The sequence below is a fragment of the Phyllobates terribilis genome, unplaced genomic scaffold (genome assembly GCF_046119375.1).
Source record: "Phyllobates terribilis strain yellow unplaced genomic scaffold, ASM4611937v1 Scaffold_7__3_contigs__length_470593459, whole genome shotgun sequence".
NCBI classification, from domain to species: Eukaryota; Metazoa; Chordata; class Amphibia; order Anura; family Dendrobatidae; genus Phyllobates; species Phyllobates terribilis.
The window spans coordinates 394,412,118-394,431,880 of NW_027362767.1; the positions used below are offsets into that span (position 1 = coordinate 394,412,118).

At 44.3% G+C, this 19,763-nt stretch overlaps 1 protein-coding gene and 1 pseudogene across 3 annotated transcripts in view; both read right to left on the reverse strand.

Moving 5' to 3' along the window:
- Positions 1-6,000: 6,000 nt before the first annotated feature.
- The window catches only part of LOC141154969 (cytochrome P450 2C8-like), a 77,697-nt gene continuing 63,934 nt past the window's right edge, over positions 6,001-19,763 (reverse strand). For all 3 annotated transcript variants that reach the window (XM_073641550.1, XM_073641551.1, XM_073641549.1), the window contains 5 exons: positions 10,858-11,034; positions 8,682-8,823; positions 7,927-8,114; positions 6,833-6,974; positions 6,001-6,451 (listed from right to left, as the gene is read on the reverse strand). In XM_073641550.1, the coding sequence (XP_073497651.1) occupies positions 6,270-6,451; positions 6,833-6,974; positions 7,927-8,114; positions 8,682-8,823; positions 10,858-11,034 (831 nt within the window). In that variant the 3' untranslated portion in view covers positions 6,001-6,269. The remainder of the gene's footprint in view (positions 6,452-6,832; positions 6,975-7,926; positions 8,115-8,681; positions 8,824-10,857; positions 11,035-19,763) is intronic.
- Positions 14,283-15,289, reverse strand: LOC141154973 (profilin-2 pseudogene; annotated as a pseudogene).

Sequence of the window (19,763 nt, forward strand, 5' to 3'; positions counted from 1 at the left end):
CCCCACTTCAATTTTTTTTAATTATTTCAGGAAATTCATGAAATAATTTAAAAAAAATTGACGTGGGGCTTCGCACTATATTTGTGTCCAGCCAGGTACAGCAGGCAGTAACGGGCTGCCCCCAACCACCAGCTGCCTATTTGTACCTGGCCGGACACAACAATATAGGGAAGCCCTTTTTTTCTTAATTATTTCATGAAATAATTTAAAGAAAATTGACGTGGGGCTTCGCCCTGTTTTTGTGTCCAGCCAGGTACAACTAGGCAGCTGGGGGCTGGAATCCGCAGCGCAGGGAGGCCCAAGCTTTCTGCGCCACCCCCGCTGCAAATTGCAGTCCGCAGCCACCCGGGAAAATGGCGCGTTCATAGAAGCGCCATCTTCTGGCGCTGTACCCAACTCATCCAGGGCCCTGATGCGGTGGCTCACTGGGTAATAAAGGGGTTAGGGCCAGCTTGGCATTATCAGCTGGCCCTAAGCCCGAAATTCATGGGGTCACGCCAATATTAGACATGACCACCATGAATTTCTAGTAAAGTATTTAAAAAAAACACAACACCCAGAAAAAAGTCCTTTAATTGAAATAAACACACAATTCTTTATTGTTCTAAATTAAACCATACTTACCATCACGCCCATTCCAGCTGAAGCCAACGATCTCCTGAAATAAAAGAAAAATAATAAAGCAACATCATCCTTACCTTTCCATGGTTCCCATGACAGCTTCAGCTCTGCTACATCGAGATGACAGGCTGGACCGCAGCAGAACGCTGCCATCCAGCCTGTCATCCCGCAGACACTGAGAAGCGCAGGCTTGCTTGCGCTCCACAGTGTCTCTCTGTGAGGGCATCCAGATGAGCCGAGTTAATGTCCAATGAACTCGGCTCACCTCATGCACGTCACTGACAGCGTGGGAAAATTCTCCTGCACTCAGCGCTTCAGCGTGGGAGAATTCTCACACTGAAGCGCTGAGTGCAGGAGAATTCTCCCACGCTGTCAGTGACGTGCAGGAGGTGAGCTGAGTTCATTGGACATGAGCTCACCTTATGCACGTCACTGACAGCGTGGGAGAATTCTCCTGCACTCACCGCTTCAGCGTGAGAATTTTCCCACGCTGTCAGTGACGTGCATGAGGTGAGCCGAGTTCATTGGACATGAACTCGGCTCATCTGGATGTCGTCACAGAGAGACGCTGAGCAGCGCAAGCAAGCCTGCGCTTCTCAGTGTCTGCGGGATGAGAGGCTGGATGGCAGCGTTCTGCTGCGGTCCAGCCTGTCATCTCGATGTAGCAGAGCTGAAGCTGTCGTGGGAACCATGGAAAGGTAAGGATGAGGTTGCTTTATTATTTTTCTTTTATTGCAGGAGATCGTTGGCTTCAGCTGGAATGGGCGTGACGGTAAGTATGGTTTAATTTAGAACAATAAAGGATTGTGTCTTTATTTCAATTAAAGGACTTTATTCTGGGTGTTTGTGTTTTTTTTAACTTTGACTATGGGGTTAGTAATGGGGGTGTCTTATAGACGCCTCTCCATTATTAACCTGGGCTTGATGTCAGCTGGCATTATAAGCTGACATCAACCCCAACCCTATTACCCCCTGCCACCGCACCAGGGCAGCGTGGAAGAGCGAGGCTAAGTGCCAGAATTGGCGCATCCTATGAATGCGCCATTTCTGGGGCGGCTGACGGCTGGTGTTTCTAGCCTGGGAGGGGGCCAATATTCATGGCTCCCTTCCTGGGCTATTAATATCAGCCCCCAGCTGTCTGCCTAGCCTTTGCTAGCTATTAAATTAGGGGGGACCCCACGTCATTTTTTTGGGGGGGTCCCCCATTTTAATAGCTAGTAAAGGCTATGTATTCAGCTGGGGGCTGATATTAGTAGCCTGGGAAGCTCCGTGGGTATTACCCCCTTCCCAGGCTTCAAACATCTGCCCCAGCCGTCTGCTTAACCTCCGCTAGAGCCTAAAATTAAAGGGAACCCCACGCCAATTTTTTTAATAATAAATCCTTTATTTTAATACTAAATGACAAGTACAGTAACCAACACTATCACTGTACTTCATATATATGTGACTGACATGTTTCTATCTATCTAATCTATGTGTGAAGCTCTATTCTGTCTGTTATAAATTGTCGGGTACCGCTGCTGAATTGCCGGCCGGCTTTTTTAAAGAGACGGTGCATGAAAACACTATTATTTTTTTTGATAAATCCTTTACGCTAAATGACAAGTACAGTAAGCAATACTGTCACTGTACTTCATATATATGTGACTGACATGTTTATATCTATCTAATCTATGTGTGAAGCTCTATTCTTTCGGTTCTAAATTGTCGGGTACAGGTGTATGCCGCTGCTGAATTGCCGGCTTTTCATGTTTCACTGTTGGCAATGTTCCCATCGATTTGGGCAATCACTGTAATGCCACAACCACCATAGCTGTGGCATTACAGTGAGTGGCAGACAATCCCTGCATGATTGGTGCTCTAAATAGCGCCAGACATGCAGGACACGATTTGGTGCACGAACAGTTATCGAACATAACCTCGAACAGCCGAATTTTTTGCAAATCGTTCGGGTTCGTCGAACAACTCGAACACCGCCCAAAACAGCTCGAATTTGAGATTGGCGAACAGTTCTAGTCGAACACCACTCATCTCTATTCACAAGCACTTGTCCACATGTCCGTGGTTAGGTGGACTTTCCCAGTAACTGCATTGTTGAGGGCACGGCTAATGTTGTGGGACACGTGCTTGTGTAATGTGGGGACAGCACACCGGGAGAAATAGTGGCGGCTAGAGACCGAATACCGAGGGATGGCTGTCGCCATCAGGTTGCGTAAAGCTTCCGTCTCCACGAGCCTAAGAGGCAACATTTTGTGTGCAAGCAATTCGTGAAATGTGTGACTTTAGTAGCGTGGCCTGTTGGGCGTTAGTTGCGTATTTGCACTTGTGTCCCAAGGACTGGGGTAGGGACAACTGAACGCTGCGCTGGGTCAAGGACGTGGACGTGCTTGCTGATGGTGCTAATTGATAGTGTTCAATGACAGATGCAGCGCGGGAGGCATCTTGACATGCATCATGGACAGGGGATTGGCGTGCAAGCACAACAGTGGAACAAGCAGTGGTGTCACCCGCAGACACTGTTGCTGGACTCTGGGGATTGGCCCACTTAGTCGGGTGCTTTGCTGCCATGTGCCTGAGCATGCTGGTGGTGGTCAGGCTGGTACTGATGCTTGCCTGGCAGGTGGTGCAAATTGCCTTTTTGGGGTTATCGGCAGAGTCTTTAAAAAACAACCAGACTCGGGAAGACCTAACAGTTGTACTGGAAACTTCCGTCGTGTTGATGTTACAGGGAACGGTTGCCCGCCTTCTGTCTGCGGCCACCACAGTGCTTGTTATTGCCTGTTGTGGTGCTCTGCTGTCCTCGCTCTGCATGTCACCTAGCCAGGTTGGGTCAGTGACTTCATCGTCCACCACCTCATCTTCCACTTCCGCACCATGGTCCTCCACCTGACTTTCTGGCAATTGTGTCTCATCATCCACCTCTTGTGACAGTTTCCCACCATCGCCTTTGTGTCACCGTGGCTGCTCAAATATTTGGGCATTGCTACATGCGATCTCCTCTTGCCCCGATTCAAGTGGACCGGGCGAGAAGCCCTAATCTATGAATGGAAAAGTGAACAGCTCTTCAGAGTGTCCAAGTGTGGGATTAGTTGTCTCCGGGCACTCGGCATGGTGGGAGGAAGGAGGATCATGGTGAGGAATATGCAGTCCAGACTCACGGCTACTGAGACTTGACCGTGTGGAAGACTGGGTGGTGGTGGTGGCTAAGTGACTGGAAGCATTATCTGCTATCCCACCAATAATCTTTTCACATTGCTCTGTGTTCAATAGTGGTGTTCTGCAGTCCCCTATTAATTGGGACCGGAGGGTCGAGCGACAAGATGTGGGTGTTTGTTGTGGCACAATTTCAGCTAGCCCACGGCCTCATCCTCTGCATGCACCATCACCATCACGTCCACTTCCCCGTCCCTTGCCACGCGCCTTGCCCATTTTAAATGGAGGACAATATTTTCCACATTCACTACAAATGGCTGAATTTAAAGCACACTTATATGTGATACTTGCGACGGAAAACCACAGTTTTATATAGCTGGCCTGGAGGTTACTATTTTTCACAGCGACCTCGTGTCAATAACTTCACTGACACACTGCACCAAAATTTAAATGGAGGTCAATACTTTCCACGTTCACTACAAATTTCTGGATTTTTATCGCTGTAATATGGAAAGGATCTGTCCATATTCTGCAGTGGCAACAAGCAAATGGAGCAGAAAAACATAAAAAATATCCCCGGCCCCTGATACCTGGAGCTATTTCTAGAAATATCTGTAACAGCAGCAGCAGACAGAACTGGAATGTAGCCTCTTGTGCTTTATGCACTGCAGTCTGAAACATACACTACCTGCCTGCCTAGCTCTGATATATATATATATATATATATATATATATATATATATATATATATATATATATATATATATATATGTATGTTTTGGAATAACTAGAAATACTTACCGAGCTTGTCTAGCACAGTGATGCTCGGGCGAGTACCGAGCAGTGGCGAGCGAGTTCACTCATCACTACTAGAGATGAGCGGTGTTCGACTAGAACTGTTCGCCAATCTCAAATTCGAGCTGTTTTGGGCGGTGTTCGAGTCGTTGGACGAACGCGAACGATTTGCAAAAAATTAGGCTGTTCGAGGTTATGTTCGATAACTGTTCGTGCACCAAAAGCGTGTCCTGCATGTCTGGCGCTATTTAGAGCACCAATCATGCAGGAATTGTCTGCCACTCACTGTAATGCTACAGCCATAGTTATTGTGGCATTACAGTGGTTGCCCAAATCGATGGGAACAGTGCTCACAGTGAAACATGAAAAGCCGGCAATTCAGCAGCGGCATACACCGGTACCCGACAGAAAGAATAGAGTATCACACATAGATTAGATAGATAGAAACATGTCAGTCACATATATAAGAAGTACAGTGATCGTGTTGGTTACTGTACTTGTCATTTAATGTTAAAGGATTTATTAAAAAAAATATTAGTGTTTTCATGCACCGTCTCTTTAAAAAAGCCGGTCGGCAATTCAGCATCGGTACCTGACAATTTATAACAGAAAGAATAGAGCATCACACATAGATTAGATAGATAGAAACATGTCAGTCACATATATAAGAAGTACAGTAATAGTGTTGATTACTGTACTTGTCATTTAGTGTTAAAATAAAGGATTTATTAAAAAAAAAATTGGCGTGGGGTTACCCGTAATTTTAGTCTCTAGCGGAGGTTAAGCAGACGGCTGGGGCAGATGTTTGAAGCCTGGGAAGGGGGTGATACCCACGGAGCTTCCCAGGCTACTAATATCAGCCCCCAGCTGAATACCTAGCCTTTATTAGCCTTTATTAGCTATTAAAATGGGGGACTGCGCTCTGCAGTGTCTATGAAGGATGGCAGCGCTCAGCTGTGATCCAGCCTGTCTTCTCAATGCCATCCCAGCATGGGAGAATTCTCCTGCTCAAGCGCTGAGTGCTGAGAATTTTCCCACGCTGTCAGTAACGTGCATGAGGTGAGCTGAGTTCATTGTCTAAATTGTCGTGTACCGGTGTATGCCGCTGCTGAATTGCCGGCGGGCTTTTTTTAAAGAGAGTGTCTTCTGAGCAGTTTGTCAGCTTTTGGACACCTTTGAAGGTGTTTTCTATGTGTTTCTATGTGTTTTTGTTTTCCTGCAATTGGTTTTAACGGTGTTCGACGGTGTTCGATAGTGTTCTAAGGTGTTCGACGAACAGTTCCACGAACATCCCAGTGTTCGACGAACCGAACCCGAACACTACGGGGGTGGCTCAACACTAATCACTACTTGTTATGCTTTGCATTGTCCACCCTCTCAATTCCTTGTTGAGTGTCACCAGTATAATGGCTACCTGTTGCCACTAAAATATTTTTCATGATATTGATAAAATAATTAACTAGTTTATTTATGAGCCATCATTTCACAACAGATCAATTCAATTCCTATTAGTTTGACAATTCATATATATTGAACAGGTTGTTGCAGGAATGTACATTAGTGCTTGCAGAGGTCATCGAATCCGGGTGCCTCAGTGAGCCCAATGGTTCAGTCTGCCCCATATAAGTAAATCATAGCTGGAATTAATAATTCTGGGGATCATTAATTAGAGCCAGGAATCTTTGGGGAAAACCACTTGGTCAGCGAGGAACCAGCATTATATTATATGGGCGATGGATTATACCATTGGTATTAGGCAAAGGGGATAGGTCAATAGAAGAAGGGTCTTCATCAGATTTCAAATTGAAATTCTGCAATATAAAGGTGAGGAAAATAAAGATCTCCATTTTTGCCATTCCTTCTCCAAGGCAGATTCTTCTACCTGTAGGTAACCGAAAAAAAATATGGATTATAGATTTTAGTGACTTCTATGTGATTCTATTAAAAAGGTAAAGATGTTGCACCAAGAGCAAGAAAGCTTAGATTTTTTTTTGCATGACTTCACACTAAAGGTTTGACCTATAGGCGTGAAGACTTGTGGTCTTCACACTAGACTGAACAGACCATAATGTTCCCAAATCGGCCAAACACTTCACATTCTCAGTATCTAGCATCATTATTTACAGATACCGTTTTCCTGGCGAGAAGTTTACTCAACTGCCCAAAATATTGTAACATCCCATAATCTGTCATTTTGAAATTTCACTTTAAATACAGTAATGTTCACCCCCAGACCTCTCAGCTGTTCCCTACTTCTCAGTACCTGTAGAAAATGGTATAAATGCGTCAATCTTCTGTAAACCTCCAGTTTTATCCAAAAAGCGATCTGGATCAAACTTCTCTGGTGTTTTAAAGTATTTGGGATCCTTCAGCACTGAGGTCAAGAGAGGAAACACAGTGGTGTCCTTCAAGAAGAGGTAAAGGAAATAAAGAAAAAAAGGACCATGTTATATTTACTCTACTCATCCATCATAAAGCAATGTTATACTAGAAGGTCCATGTGCATGTTAAGCTTAGTGCAAACTTCTATGGTGGTTACCTATCTATGGGGCCATATTGTACTGATGTGGCATGTTCTAACAGTACACATCTACTCCTCTTCCCCTCTTCACAGGCATTCTCCACAAGAAAAAACATCTGTAAAGGCTCAAAAAACATGTTCCTTGAGCCTGTACAGACTCTTTTCACATGACTATGCCCTGTGCATGAAACCATATAGTTTAGTTGTCATAATTAATATCGCATAGTTGAAGCACTTAAAGACTTCTGGATGAATGTTTGAACAGAATGCCACCCCCCCCAAAAAAAAATAAAAAACCTGAAAAACTCTGCCCAAAAATATAAGTTGTTATAACCTGGCAATTAGGACAAAAATATTGTCTTACTAAAGTCCACCATACACATTAGACCAATGTTAGCTGAACCCGCCAATATCAATGCCCCATGGTTTAATGTATATGGAGGCATCTGCTGACTGATGGTCATGAGAGATGATGATCGAGCATGTTTGATTTCGGACTGATGATCACATTGTACTCCCTGAGATAAGCTTCCGACAAATGTGTCAGTCGGTGGCTTTCACATCGAGAACATAGGAGAGCTCAACCGAGTGAGCGCTATTGTGTATAGGAGTATTGGCTGAGATGACAACTGGCCTAATGATCGCCCAAAGCAACATTTCTCCAACAGTCATCAATTGCATGGCCTGCATAAAGGTGGTCATACATATTAGATAAATGCCTTCCAAACTCTTGTTTGGCCTGACAATCTGCCCTGATTTTCGAATAAATGAGATGGAACCTAGAGACCCCTGCAGCGAAGCCCTGCATGCTATTAAATTAATATTTTTTTTACAACCTTTGGTATTGTGTATCCTCTAAAGATGGTGGTTTGAGCAGTTGCATGTGGAGCACCCAAAGGCAAGATGTCTCCAAATCTCTGTATCTCATAAATAACAGCGTCTGTATAAGGCATTTTACTGCGGTCCTCCACAGATGGGCAGCGGTTCTGGCCAACAACGAGGTCAATTTCTTTTTGAAGTTTAGCTAATGAGAATAACGTTTATTGTCAATATATGTCTTAAATCATAATGGTTAAACTAAGATCAAAATATTGCATTTCCCACTATAGATGTTGGTATTAAGGGGTATTACCATCTCAGAAATTTGTAGCATATTGCAAAGATATAGACTAACGTCACATGTTCATATATTCTCTCATCCGGCAGAATCAGATCAATTATCTGATCAGAGTGTGATCATAGTGTGATCCGATTTTCTCAGATGAGGAGAAGATGAAGAAAAAAATGTATCCACCTTCTCCATTTTGTCAGTCATTGGAAATCGAGTGCAGTCCGATGTTTTCCAGATACTCATTGACTTGCATAGCTGAGTGCGATCTGAATATCAGAACAAACTCAGGCATGCTGGAACCAGCTCAGAAAAAAATCAGCCCCATAGAACAAATTGGTCTGAGTGCGATCCGATATTTTGTTAGATTGCACTCGGGCCAAAACTATGGCCATGTGCATATGAAGCCCTAACCTTCAATAATTATTGTGAATGTCTGACCTCTGAGACCTGTGCCCAAGTTATGTCAATGGTAACATCTACCTAAAACTTCTGGATGCTTGAGCAAAATCCTCAGACCGATCCGTAAAGTCATGCTTGTTGTTTCCGTCCCAGCAAAAAAGATGTTCATCACAGTAGCAAATAAGTTTTCTAAGTGGAACTGTGTGTTTGGGATTTCCTTTTCCTGGTAACATACATGAAATTACATTGCATTAAAATATTTTGTTTTTATATTTTTTCAATCATTTACACAAATTAATATGGACATGTTGCAATTTTTGACAGTGTTGCACCAGATGTCCTTGGGCCCACTGAAGAAAATTATTCTAAGCATTTCTTCATTTATACAGAATTGTTAAAGGGAATCAGTCACCTGGATTTTGCTATGTAATCTGAGAAGGGACAGAGACCCGGATTCTAGCGATTTATCACTTAGTTTACTGTGTACAGCAGTACTCTTGATACAATGAGTATTTTCTTTGCTGCAGATCTAGAAAGCTCGGAAAGCTGAGCTCTGTATAACCCTGCGCACATCACTGATTGGCAGCTTTCTATGTACATTGTATAGTGACAGAAATCTGCTTATCAGTGGTGGGGGGATGGGTCCTGATAATCTCCTGCTGATAAATCACTGCTTTTATTGAAAAAGCAAACTGCAGTCCACTAAGTGACACATCACCAGAATTAAGGTCTCTGCTTCTACATCATGCTGGTCTCAGATTACATGCTGACAGATTCTCTTTAGTATCCACTTTTGATTGCTTGGTAAACTTTGATTCCAGGAACCTTCTGATAAGGTTATCTTCTCCTAAAGGAACCATTTTTATTGAGTCTGGGCCTTCGGAAGAATCCTTTAACCTTCTGATCAACCTGTCCAGCTGTGAGGAGTAGTGACTAGTAATGAAAACATCTTTTGACGTTCCGATTAAACAAATAAGGTGAATTTATCTTGGAAAGTTGATTCATGCTGAATAGATTTGCCATGAATCAAATGCTCCAAAGCCTATAAAGGTCTGAAAAGATGTGTTTGATGCTTTACTTTTTTCCTCACACACTAATCTTTTTCCCTGCTGTGCTTTCACACACTATATGTACAGTTTATTTAGTGATTTAATGCTTTTTCTCCCTATGTCTATGGCGAAGCTGTGAGCTTTGACGTTCTCTCACTATCCACATTCACCACAAACTGGCTGTTGCATTTTCGGTCTCTGCTTTTATACTGGCTATACAGGTCTCTCCTGATTAGCTGAGCTATATCATGTGATGTGATAGCAGCAAAGCATTATGGGGAAGCCCACCTGGACGTGCCTGAGGTCATGTGATCCATCTCTCGCTGTGGCAATCTTCTGCAATTTCCATTTGTGATGATTCACGTGATCTAAATCGTAAATTGTTTAAATTCTTTGGGTTCGGCGAATTCCTAAACATTTGACATGAATTTCAAATCTCTGGTAGTGAAATCCAATAAAATATGTTCATGGCAATGAATAAGGAACAGTAGGCATTAAAGAGAATCTGTGACCCTTTTGAGCTTTTTAAGTTATTAATATGGGCATACAGGTTGTATACAGCTGAACATATTCATACCTGTATGCCTCCTGGGTGATGCCTTGTTCAGTAAAACTCATCTTTGATAGCTTCGATCTTCAAGGCTATGGGATGTACGTTGCCCGGAAGATAAGACTGCCTCTGATCTTCATTATACAAGATTTCTCCTCCCCTACTCTTCAGTGTCCCTTTGACATCATGTACATGGCAAGAAAGATGGCAGGCAGAATGGGCAGGCGCGGGATTTTCAGCCACGCACCTGACGTCAAAGGAACCCTGAAGTGAAGGGGAGGAGAAATTTTGCATAATGAAGACCAGGGGCAGTCTTATCTTCCGGGCAGCATACACCTCATAACCTAGAAGATCAGAGCTAAAAAAGATGATTTTTATTGAACAAGGCATCATCCAGAAGGCATACAGTTATGACTAAATTCATCTGTATACAACCTGTATGCCCATATTAATAACTCAAAAAGCTCAAAAGAGTCACATATTCTCTTTAAATATATTTTAATGGTTAGAATAACAGTGTAGAAAGATGTGTCACTGTTTTCGGATGAAAGCAGCCATATCTTTTTAAGGAAAAAAGCACTTTGGAGCCAAAGAAAATGATGATGACAACACCATGAAATATGAGCATTTTTAACCACACCATATCCATCATACTTGCCTCTTCCATCTTTATAAGAAAACAGTCTATGAAATCCCTGGGGCAGTTCAGGTCCAGGGTCTCTTGATGTTCCTTCACTTTAGCCATCACAAACTTTTTTATGGTGAAAATATTATTAAAAGCTTTCTGGTGTGGTCCCGGAACACGAAGGAAAATTTGTGGGAAAGAGTTGAGCAGCTAAAATGGAAAAAAAATATATTTTTATAAACAATTAAAAAAAATTCCAATAGGATTGATCATATGAAAAAATAAATTACTCTTACCCTATGGGAAAACAAATATGGCCCTTGCTTTAAAGAGTCTACTATCTCTCAATCAAAAATAATTAAAATAATTGATATTATCATTTAAAACAAGACACAGATTTTACTTGGTTTAACTGAAATTTATCTCACCACCATCTTTGCCCATCTGATTTTATTTTTCATGCAGGAGTGGTCCTCACTCAATATCTCAAACAATTGGACTCCAACATTGTTAATTCAGCCCTGGTGAAGTGAGGGCTTACATAGGTTTCAATATGGGAATCCCAGTGGGAATATTTGGTATAGCCACTTTGCCAATGTCTAAATCCCCACCTTGAGGAACAATTTTCCTTCTCTCTTCTTCCAATTTTGGGTCCATCATCTTGCTGTAGTTTTAAGCCCCATGCTTTACTTTTTGAAGTAAAACAATTCCTAGATATATGGCCTGGTTAACCAAACGTGTAAGATACCTTCAAATGCTTTTCTTTTTGTGCTGGGCAATACCTTGCAATGTGACCTACATGACCACATGCAAAACACTTTACTGTTCGGGTTCACTCATCACCACACATGACCACATGCAAAACACATTACTGTTCGGGTTTACCCATCACCACACATGACCACATGCAAAAGCACTTTACTGTTCAGGTTCACCCGTCACCACACATGATGACATGCAAAACACTTTACCTTATTGTCCCTTTTCTGTGTCTTACTACTAGTGATGAGCGAGTATGTTAGGTTAACCCTTTCGGCGAGTATGCTCGGGCGAGTACCGAGTATCTTCAGTGTACTCGGTGATATGTTTGAATCACTCCCGTGTGCATGATTTGCAACTGTTTGACAGCTTTAATACAAGTGAGGAATGCAAAAGAAACAAGAATTCCTCACATGTATTAAAGCTATCAGTCGCAAATCATGCACACGGGAGTGATTCAAACACATCACCGAGTACACTGAAGATACTCGGTACTTGCCGGAGCATACTCGCCGAAAGGGTTAACCGAACATACTCGCTCATCACTACTTACTACCAGAAAATTGACCCAGACGTTCAACAGAAAATTGCATAACTGGTCTGCACTAGTGTTGAGCGAACACTAAAATGCTCGGGTGCTCGAAGCTCGGGCCAAGCTCGCCGTGATACTCGGGTGCTCGACCCGAGCAACGAGCCCAATGTTAGTCTATGGGAGACCCGAGCATTTTTGCAGTGGCAACCCTGGCAGTCTGTAGAAAGCCTAAAAAGTGCCCAAAACGATAGTGACAGTGCTCAAAAGACATGGGGACAGCATGGGCATCGCCCCATGAAGCATTTCTGACCCCCAGTTCACTGCTGTCAACAACGTGGCCAGAGGTATTAAGCCACTTTAACGGGCTCACAATAAAACGTTCAAAAACGAAACTGAAACGGTTTTCCTGTGAAATATGTTAAGGAACTTCCTTTCCAGGGTAAAGACGTATGTATAAGGTAAAATAAATAACCAAAAACAAAAATACTCCTCCACACCTTGGCCTATGTTCACAAGTAGCATTTTTTATGCATTTTTGCACTTTTGAATTGCTTTCAACTGTGACAAATGCATTCACCGGGAAATGTCATTTTAACATTTTACAATCTTATCTGGCCATGTGCTGTGTGACACATGCATACAGTGGGAATAGCATGGGGAAGACCCCTGGAAGCATCTCTCACACCAAGGTCACTGCCTAAAAGTGTGACCATCAGAAGTGATCCTTTCCGCATCAGAAGATGCAGACTTGCAACTATCCCCGTGCAAGTCCTTGTCCCACAGCAGTGTTCAATTGTACCTCCCCCATTCCTTGCAATGCAAGCACAAATATGCAGCCAACCACCCACCCACCCACAGGCTGCAATACCATACTGCTAGCTTGCTTGCACTTGAAATGGGGACTTTTAGTTTGAAGGAGGCCGAAGCTGGCCACTACCTCATGGCTGCTTCAGCAGCGAGGTATCCATACTCAGTCCCAAGACGCCCGGCGGCCGGGTGTCCACGCTCGGTCCCCAGCCGCCAGGGGGCGGCACGGTGTCCATACTCGGTCCCCAGCCACCTGGGGGCAGCCGGGTGTCCATTAACGGTCCCCAGCCGCCCCTATTTCTCCTTGGAACATCCCCCCGCACTTTTCTTAGCCCGGCCTGCTTTAGGGCAGCATTGGATGAGCCCACCAGAGAACCAGACTCCTCCGGTGGGCCCTGGCTTCTCCATCAGGCGAGTTGAGAGTGCCAAGGTGAGGAGCATGATGATGATGATAGTAGTTAGCATCTGCTTTGTTTTCTTGGAATGCAAGCGTAAGTGTGCAACCTGCCACCCACCCACCCCCAGGCAGCAATACCATACTGCTAGCTTGCTTGCACTTGAAATTGGACCTTTTAGGCATGTGGAGGCAGACGCCGGCCACCATGTCATGGTTGCGTCGGCGGCCTGGTATTCATACTCAGTCCCCAGCCGCCCACGCTTGGTCCCCAGCAGTCAGGGGGTGGCCGGGTGTCCACACTCGCTCCCCAGCCGCCCCGCAGCCGGGTGTCCATAAACGGTCCCCAGCCGCCCCTATTTCTCCTTGGAACATTCCCCCACACTTTTCTTAGCCTGGCCTGCTTTAGGGCAGCATTGGACGAGCCCACCAGAGAACCAGACTCCTCCGGTGGGCCCTGGCTTCTCCATCAGGGGAGTTGAGAGTGCCAAGGTGAGGAGCATGATGATGATGATAGAAGTTAGCATCTGCTTTGTTTTCTTGGAATGCAAGTGCATGTATGTAGTAGTGGCTAGGCCTGAGGTGGTCAGCGCTTTGGCGCATATCCTACCTCCTTCGAGGATTGCTGGATGTTTTCCTGCTACTATCCCAGTTCTATGACTCCCGTTAAAACAAAGCTTGAGGTAATGAATGATGAATGAGGTGGTGGCAAAGGAGAAAGAGCCGAAGGAACAGGGACCATTCACATCAATATCAGACCAGTCAACAACACACATGACTAGTAGGATATGTTTCTGTACCAAAAGGAGAGGTTCGCCTACACAGTTATAGGGCATGCAGTGAGTGCAATGCCTATCAAAAATTTTGAGGCACTCCAATGCCCCTTGGAAGTGACATGGAGGTCAGAGGGCCTTAACTAAATCATTTTTTCCATTTAAACACACTTAAAGCAACATTTCACATTATAGGACTACAATTAGATCATGGCTGGGGACGGACATTAACAAGGGGATAATGGATAAACAGAAGACGAATTGTAGCCATCACCCACAGCCTGAATGATGGGGGAGACACAGCATTTGCTGGCAGGAGATGCTGCTCAGTGGTAAAGCCTTTAGGAAGGGTGAAAGCAGTTAACAGAACATCCGGTTGGGTTGTCCCATTGAGGACATAATCTGCCATAATAAACTGAATTGCTTGAAAAGACAAAAATCAAAAAGAAAAAAAAACTAAGAAAAAACACTTTCCCCACTTAAATAGGGATACAAAGGAGACACAGGTTCATCCCCCATCACCCCAGTTATTGCTAATAAAATTTCCAGATGAAAGGATGCTTTGTTCAGACAGGAAAGTTTAGCAGCAATTTTTTTTTTTAGTTTACCCCTAGAATAGAAGTTGGCCTAACAGCTAGAATCCCATATCTCTCAAATATTTTGCCATTGCAAACGCCTTTTTATTCAAGCCGCCTCCGTGGACTCCTTCTTTCCCCATTGCAAAGACCAAGACTCTGACAGCTCTGCCTACAGCAATGTTGTATGTTGGTTCTCCACCTTGACTTTTTGTCCTGATGTCCATTGTGTAATCATTTTCAATATACAGGCTGTCTCTGATCACCGAGCATTTCTTTCCTCCAACAGTTAGACCATTAGTGAAGAAAACTTCTCTGTCCTTTCCTATCAGCACATCTATTTCAGCAGGCGTTAGTGTCTGGAAGAAGCCTCCGGGGGTTGTAGCCCAGACGTATTTGGCGTCCACGTACCCGACAATGGCGGCCTCCTCGCAGCTGCCATCGGCCATCAACATGTCCACGTAATCCTGCCAGCCGGACATCTTCAGTGGGGGGAACACCGACAGGGGCGACCGAAAGGTACCGGTGTTAGAGAGAGCAGGGAGCCCGGGGCGGGGATGAGGCTAGCCGGTAACGGGGATGTAACGGCTCCGTCATGGCCAGAGATATAGCAAGTGGGTCTCCTGTGCACTGCTGGCCTAAGCAGTGAATGGAAGGCTTTCCAAAAATTATGAGGAACTGCAATGCCCTTTGAAACAGACGTGGATTACAGTATACTAAAAACCTTCTACCCATTATTGGGGAGTTGGTCTCCCTTAGTGTTCGCCTATGCATTGAAAAGCAAAAGCTGACTAAAATTAGGAGGAAATGCAATGCCCATTGGAAGAATGGTGGAGTTCGCAGTAGCTTAACAAGATGGTTTTAATTCCCCTTGGAAAAGTAGTGGAGGTCGCAGTGGAATAAAAAGACAATATCAATGCCCCTGGCAAAAGTGGTGTAGGTCGCAGTAGCTTAACAAGATGGTTTTAATGCCCCTTGGAAGAGACGTGGAGGTCGCAGTGGAATAAAAAAACAATATCAATGCCCCTGGGAAAAGTGGTGGAGGTCGCAGTAGCTTCACAAGACGGTTTTAATGCCCCTTGGAAGAGTGGTGGAGGTCGCAGTAGCTTAACAAGACAGTTTTAATGCCCCTTGGAAGAGATGTGGAGGTCGGAGTGGTTTAACAAAATGGTATTAATGCCCCTTGGAAGAGCAGTGGAGGTCGCAGTAGCTTAACAAGACGGTAATAATGCCCCTTGGAAGAGTAGTGGAGGTCACAGTAGTTAAACAAGACAGCTTTAATGCCCCTTGGAAAAGTGGAGGAAGTCGCAGAAGCTTAACAAGACAGCTTTAATGCCCCTTGGAAAAGTGGTGGAGGTCGCAGTAGCTTAACAAGACTGTTTTAATGCCCCTTGGAAAAGTGGTGGAGGTCGCATTAGCTTAACAAGATGGTTTTAATGCCCCTTGAAAGAGACATGGAGGTTGCATTAGCTTAACAAGATGGTTTAAATGCCCCTTGGAAGAGAAGTGGAGGTCGCAGTAGCTTAGCAAGACGGTTTTAATGCCTCTTCGAAGAGTGGTGGAGGTCACAGTAGTTTAACAAGGTGGTTTTAATGCCCCATGGAAGAGACGTGAAGATCGCAGTGGAATAAAAAGGCAATATTAATGCCCCTTCGAAAAGTGGTGAAGGTCGCATTAGCTTAACAAGACAGTTTTAATGCCCCTTGGAAGAGACGTGGAGATCCCAGTGGAATAAAAAGACAATATCAATGCCCCTTGGAAGAGACGTGGAGGTTGCAGTAGCTTAACAAGATGATTTAATTGCCCCTTGGAAGAGACGTGGAGGTCGCAGTAGCTTAACAAGACGGTTTTAATGTGCCTTGGTAAAAGTGGTGGAGGTCGCATTAGCTTAACAAGACGGTTTTATTGCCCCTTGGAAGAGATGTGGAGGTTGCAGTAGCTTAACAAGTCGGTTTAAATGCCCTTTGGGAGAGTGGTGGAGGTTACAGTAGCTTAACAAGATGGTTTTAATGCCCCTTGGAGAAGTGGTGGAGGTCGCAGTAGCTTAACAAAACAGTTTTAATGCCCCGTGGAAGAGAAGTGGAGGTTGCAGTAGCTTAATAAGATGGTTTAAATGCCCCTTGGAAGAGACGTGGAGGTCGCAGTAGCTAAACAAGACAGTTTTTATGCCCCTTGGAAAAGTGGTGGAGGTCACAGTAGCTTAACAAGACGGTTTTAATGCCCCTTGGATGAGACGTGGAGGTCGCAGTGGAATAAAAGGACAATATCAATGCCCCTGGGAGAAGTGATGGAGGTTGCATTAGCTTAACAAGATGGTATTAATGCCCCTTGGAAGATATGTGGAGGTCGCAGTGGAATAAAAAGACAATATCAATGCCCCTTGGAAGAGACGTGGAGGTTGCAGTAGCTTAACAAGATGGTTTAAATGCCCCTTGGAAGAGACGTGGAGGTGGCAGTAGCTTAACAAGATGGTTTTAATGCCCCTTGGAAAAGTGGTGGAGGTCGCATTAGCTTAACAAGACAGTTTTATTGCCCCTTGGAAGAGACGTGGAGGTTGCAGTAGCTTAACAAGTCGGTTTAAATGCCCCTTGGGAGTGCGGTGGAGGTTACACTAGCTTAACAAGACGGTTTTAATGCCCCTTGGAGAAATGGTGGAGGTCGCAGTAGCTTAACAAGATAGTTTTAATGCCCCTTGGAAGAGAAGTGGAGGTTGCAGTAGCCTAATAAGATGGTTTAAATGCCCCTTGGAAGAGACATGGAGGTCGCAGTAGCTTAACAAGATGGTTTTAATTCCTCTTGGAAGAGTGGTGGAGGTCACAGTAGCTTAACAAGACGGTTTTAATGCCCCTTGGGAGAGACATGGAGGTCGCAGTGGAATAAAAAGACAATATTAATGCCCCTGCGAAAAGTGGTGGAAGTCACATTAGCTTATCAAGACGGTTTTAATGCCCCTTGGAAGAAACGTGGAGGTCGAAGTGGAATAAAAAGACAATATCAATGCCCCTTTGAAGACACATGGAGGTTACAGTAGCTTAACAAGATGGTTTAAATGCCCCTTGGAAGAGACGTGGTGGTCACAGTAGCTTAACAAGACAGTTTTAATGCCCCTTGGAAAGGTGGTGGAGGTCGCATTAGCTTAACAAGACGGTTTTATTGCCCCTTGGAAGAGACATGGAGGTTCCAGTAGCTTAACAAGTCGGTTTAAATGCCCTTTGGGACAGTGGTGGATGTTACAGTAGCTTAACAAGACGGTTTTAATGCCCCTTGGAGAAGTGGTGGAGGTCGCAGTAGCTTAACAAAACTGTTTTAATGCCCCCTGGAAGAGAAGTGGAGTTTGCCGTAGCTTAATAAGACTGTTTAAATGCCCCTTGGAAGAGACGTGGAGGTCGCAATAGCTAAACAAGACAGTTTTTATGCCCCTTGGAAGAGTGGTGGAGGTCACAGTAGCATAACAAGACGGTTTTAATGACCCTTGGAAGATATGTGGAGGTCGCAGTGGAATAAAAAGACAATGTTAATGCCCCTGGGAAAAGTGGTGGAGGTCGTATTAGCTTAACAAGATGGTTTTAATGCCCCATGGAAGAGACGTGGAGGTTGCAGTGGAATAAAAAGACAATATCAATGCCCCTGGGAAAAGTGGTGGAGGTCGCATTATCTTAAGAAGACGGTTTTAATTCCCCTTGGAAGAGACGTGGAGGTTGCAGTAGCTTAACAAGACGGTATAAATGCCCCTTGGAAGAGACGTGGAGGTCGCAGTAGTTTAACAAGACAGTTTTAATGCCCCTTGGAAGACATGTGGAGGTCGCAGTGGAATAAAAAGACAATGTTAATGACCCCTGGAAAAGTGGTGGAGGTCGCATTAGCTTAACAAGATGATTTTAATGCCCCATGGAAGAGACGTGGAGGTTGCAGTGGAATAAAAAGACAATATTAATGCCCCTGCGAAAAGTGGTGGAAGTCACATTAGCTTAACAAGACGGTTTTAATGCCCCTTGGAAGAAACGTGGAGGTCGAAGTGGAATAAAAAGACAATATCAATGCCCCTTTGAAGACACATGGAAGTTACAGTAGCTTAACAAGATGGTTTAAATGCCCCTTGGAAGAGACGTGGTGGTCACAGTAGCTTAACAAGACAGTTTTAATGCCCCTTGGAAAAGTGGTGGAGGTCGCATTAGCTTAACAAGACGGTTTTATTGCCCCTTGGAAGAGACGTGGAGGTTGCAGTAGCTTAACAAGTCGGTTTAAATGCCCTTTGGGAGAGTGGTGGATGTTACAGTAGCTTAACAACACGGTTTTAATGCCCCTTGGAGAAGTGGTGGAGGTCGCAGTAGCTTAACAAAACTGTTTTAATTCCCCTTGGAAGAGAAGTGGAGGTTGCAGTAGCTTAATAAGACTGTTTAATTGCCCCTTGGAAGAGACGTGGAGGTCGCAATAGCTAAACAAGACAGTTTTTATGCCCCTTGGAAGAGTGGTGGAGGTCACAGTAGCTTAACAAGACGGTTTTAATGCCCCTTGGAAGACATGTGGAGGTCGCAGTGGAATAAAAAGACAATGTTAATGACCCCTGGAAAAGTGGTGGAGGTCGCATTAGCTTAACAAGATGATTTTAATGCCCCATGGAAGAGACGTGGAGGTTGCAGTGGAATAAAAAGACAATATTAATGCCCCTGCGAAAAGTGGTGGAAGTCACATTAGCTTAACAAGACGGTTTTAATGCCCCTTGGAAGAAACGTGGAGGTCGAAGTGGAATAAAAAGACAATATCAATGCCCCTTTGAAGACACATGGAAGTTACAGTAGCTTAACAAGATGGTTTAAATGCCCCTTGGAAGAGACGTGGAGGTCGCAGTAGTTTAACAAGACAGTTTTAATGCCCCTTGGAAGACATGTGGAGGTCGCAGTGGAATAAAAAGACAATGTTAATGCCCCTGGGAAAAGTGGTGGAGGTCGCATTAGCTTAACAAGATGGTTTTAATGCGCCATGGAAGAGACGTGGAGGTTGCAGTGGAATAAAAAGACAATATCAATGCCCCTGGGAAAAGTGGTGGAGGTCGCATTATCTTAAGAAGACAGTTTTAATTCCCCTTGGAAGAGACGTGG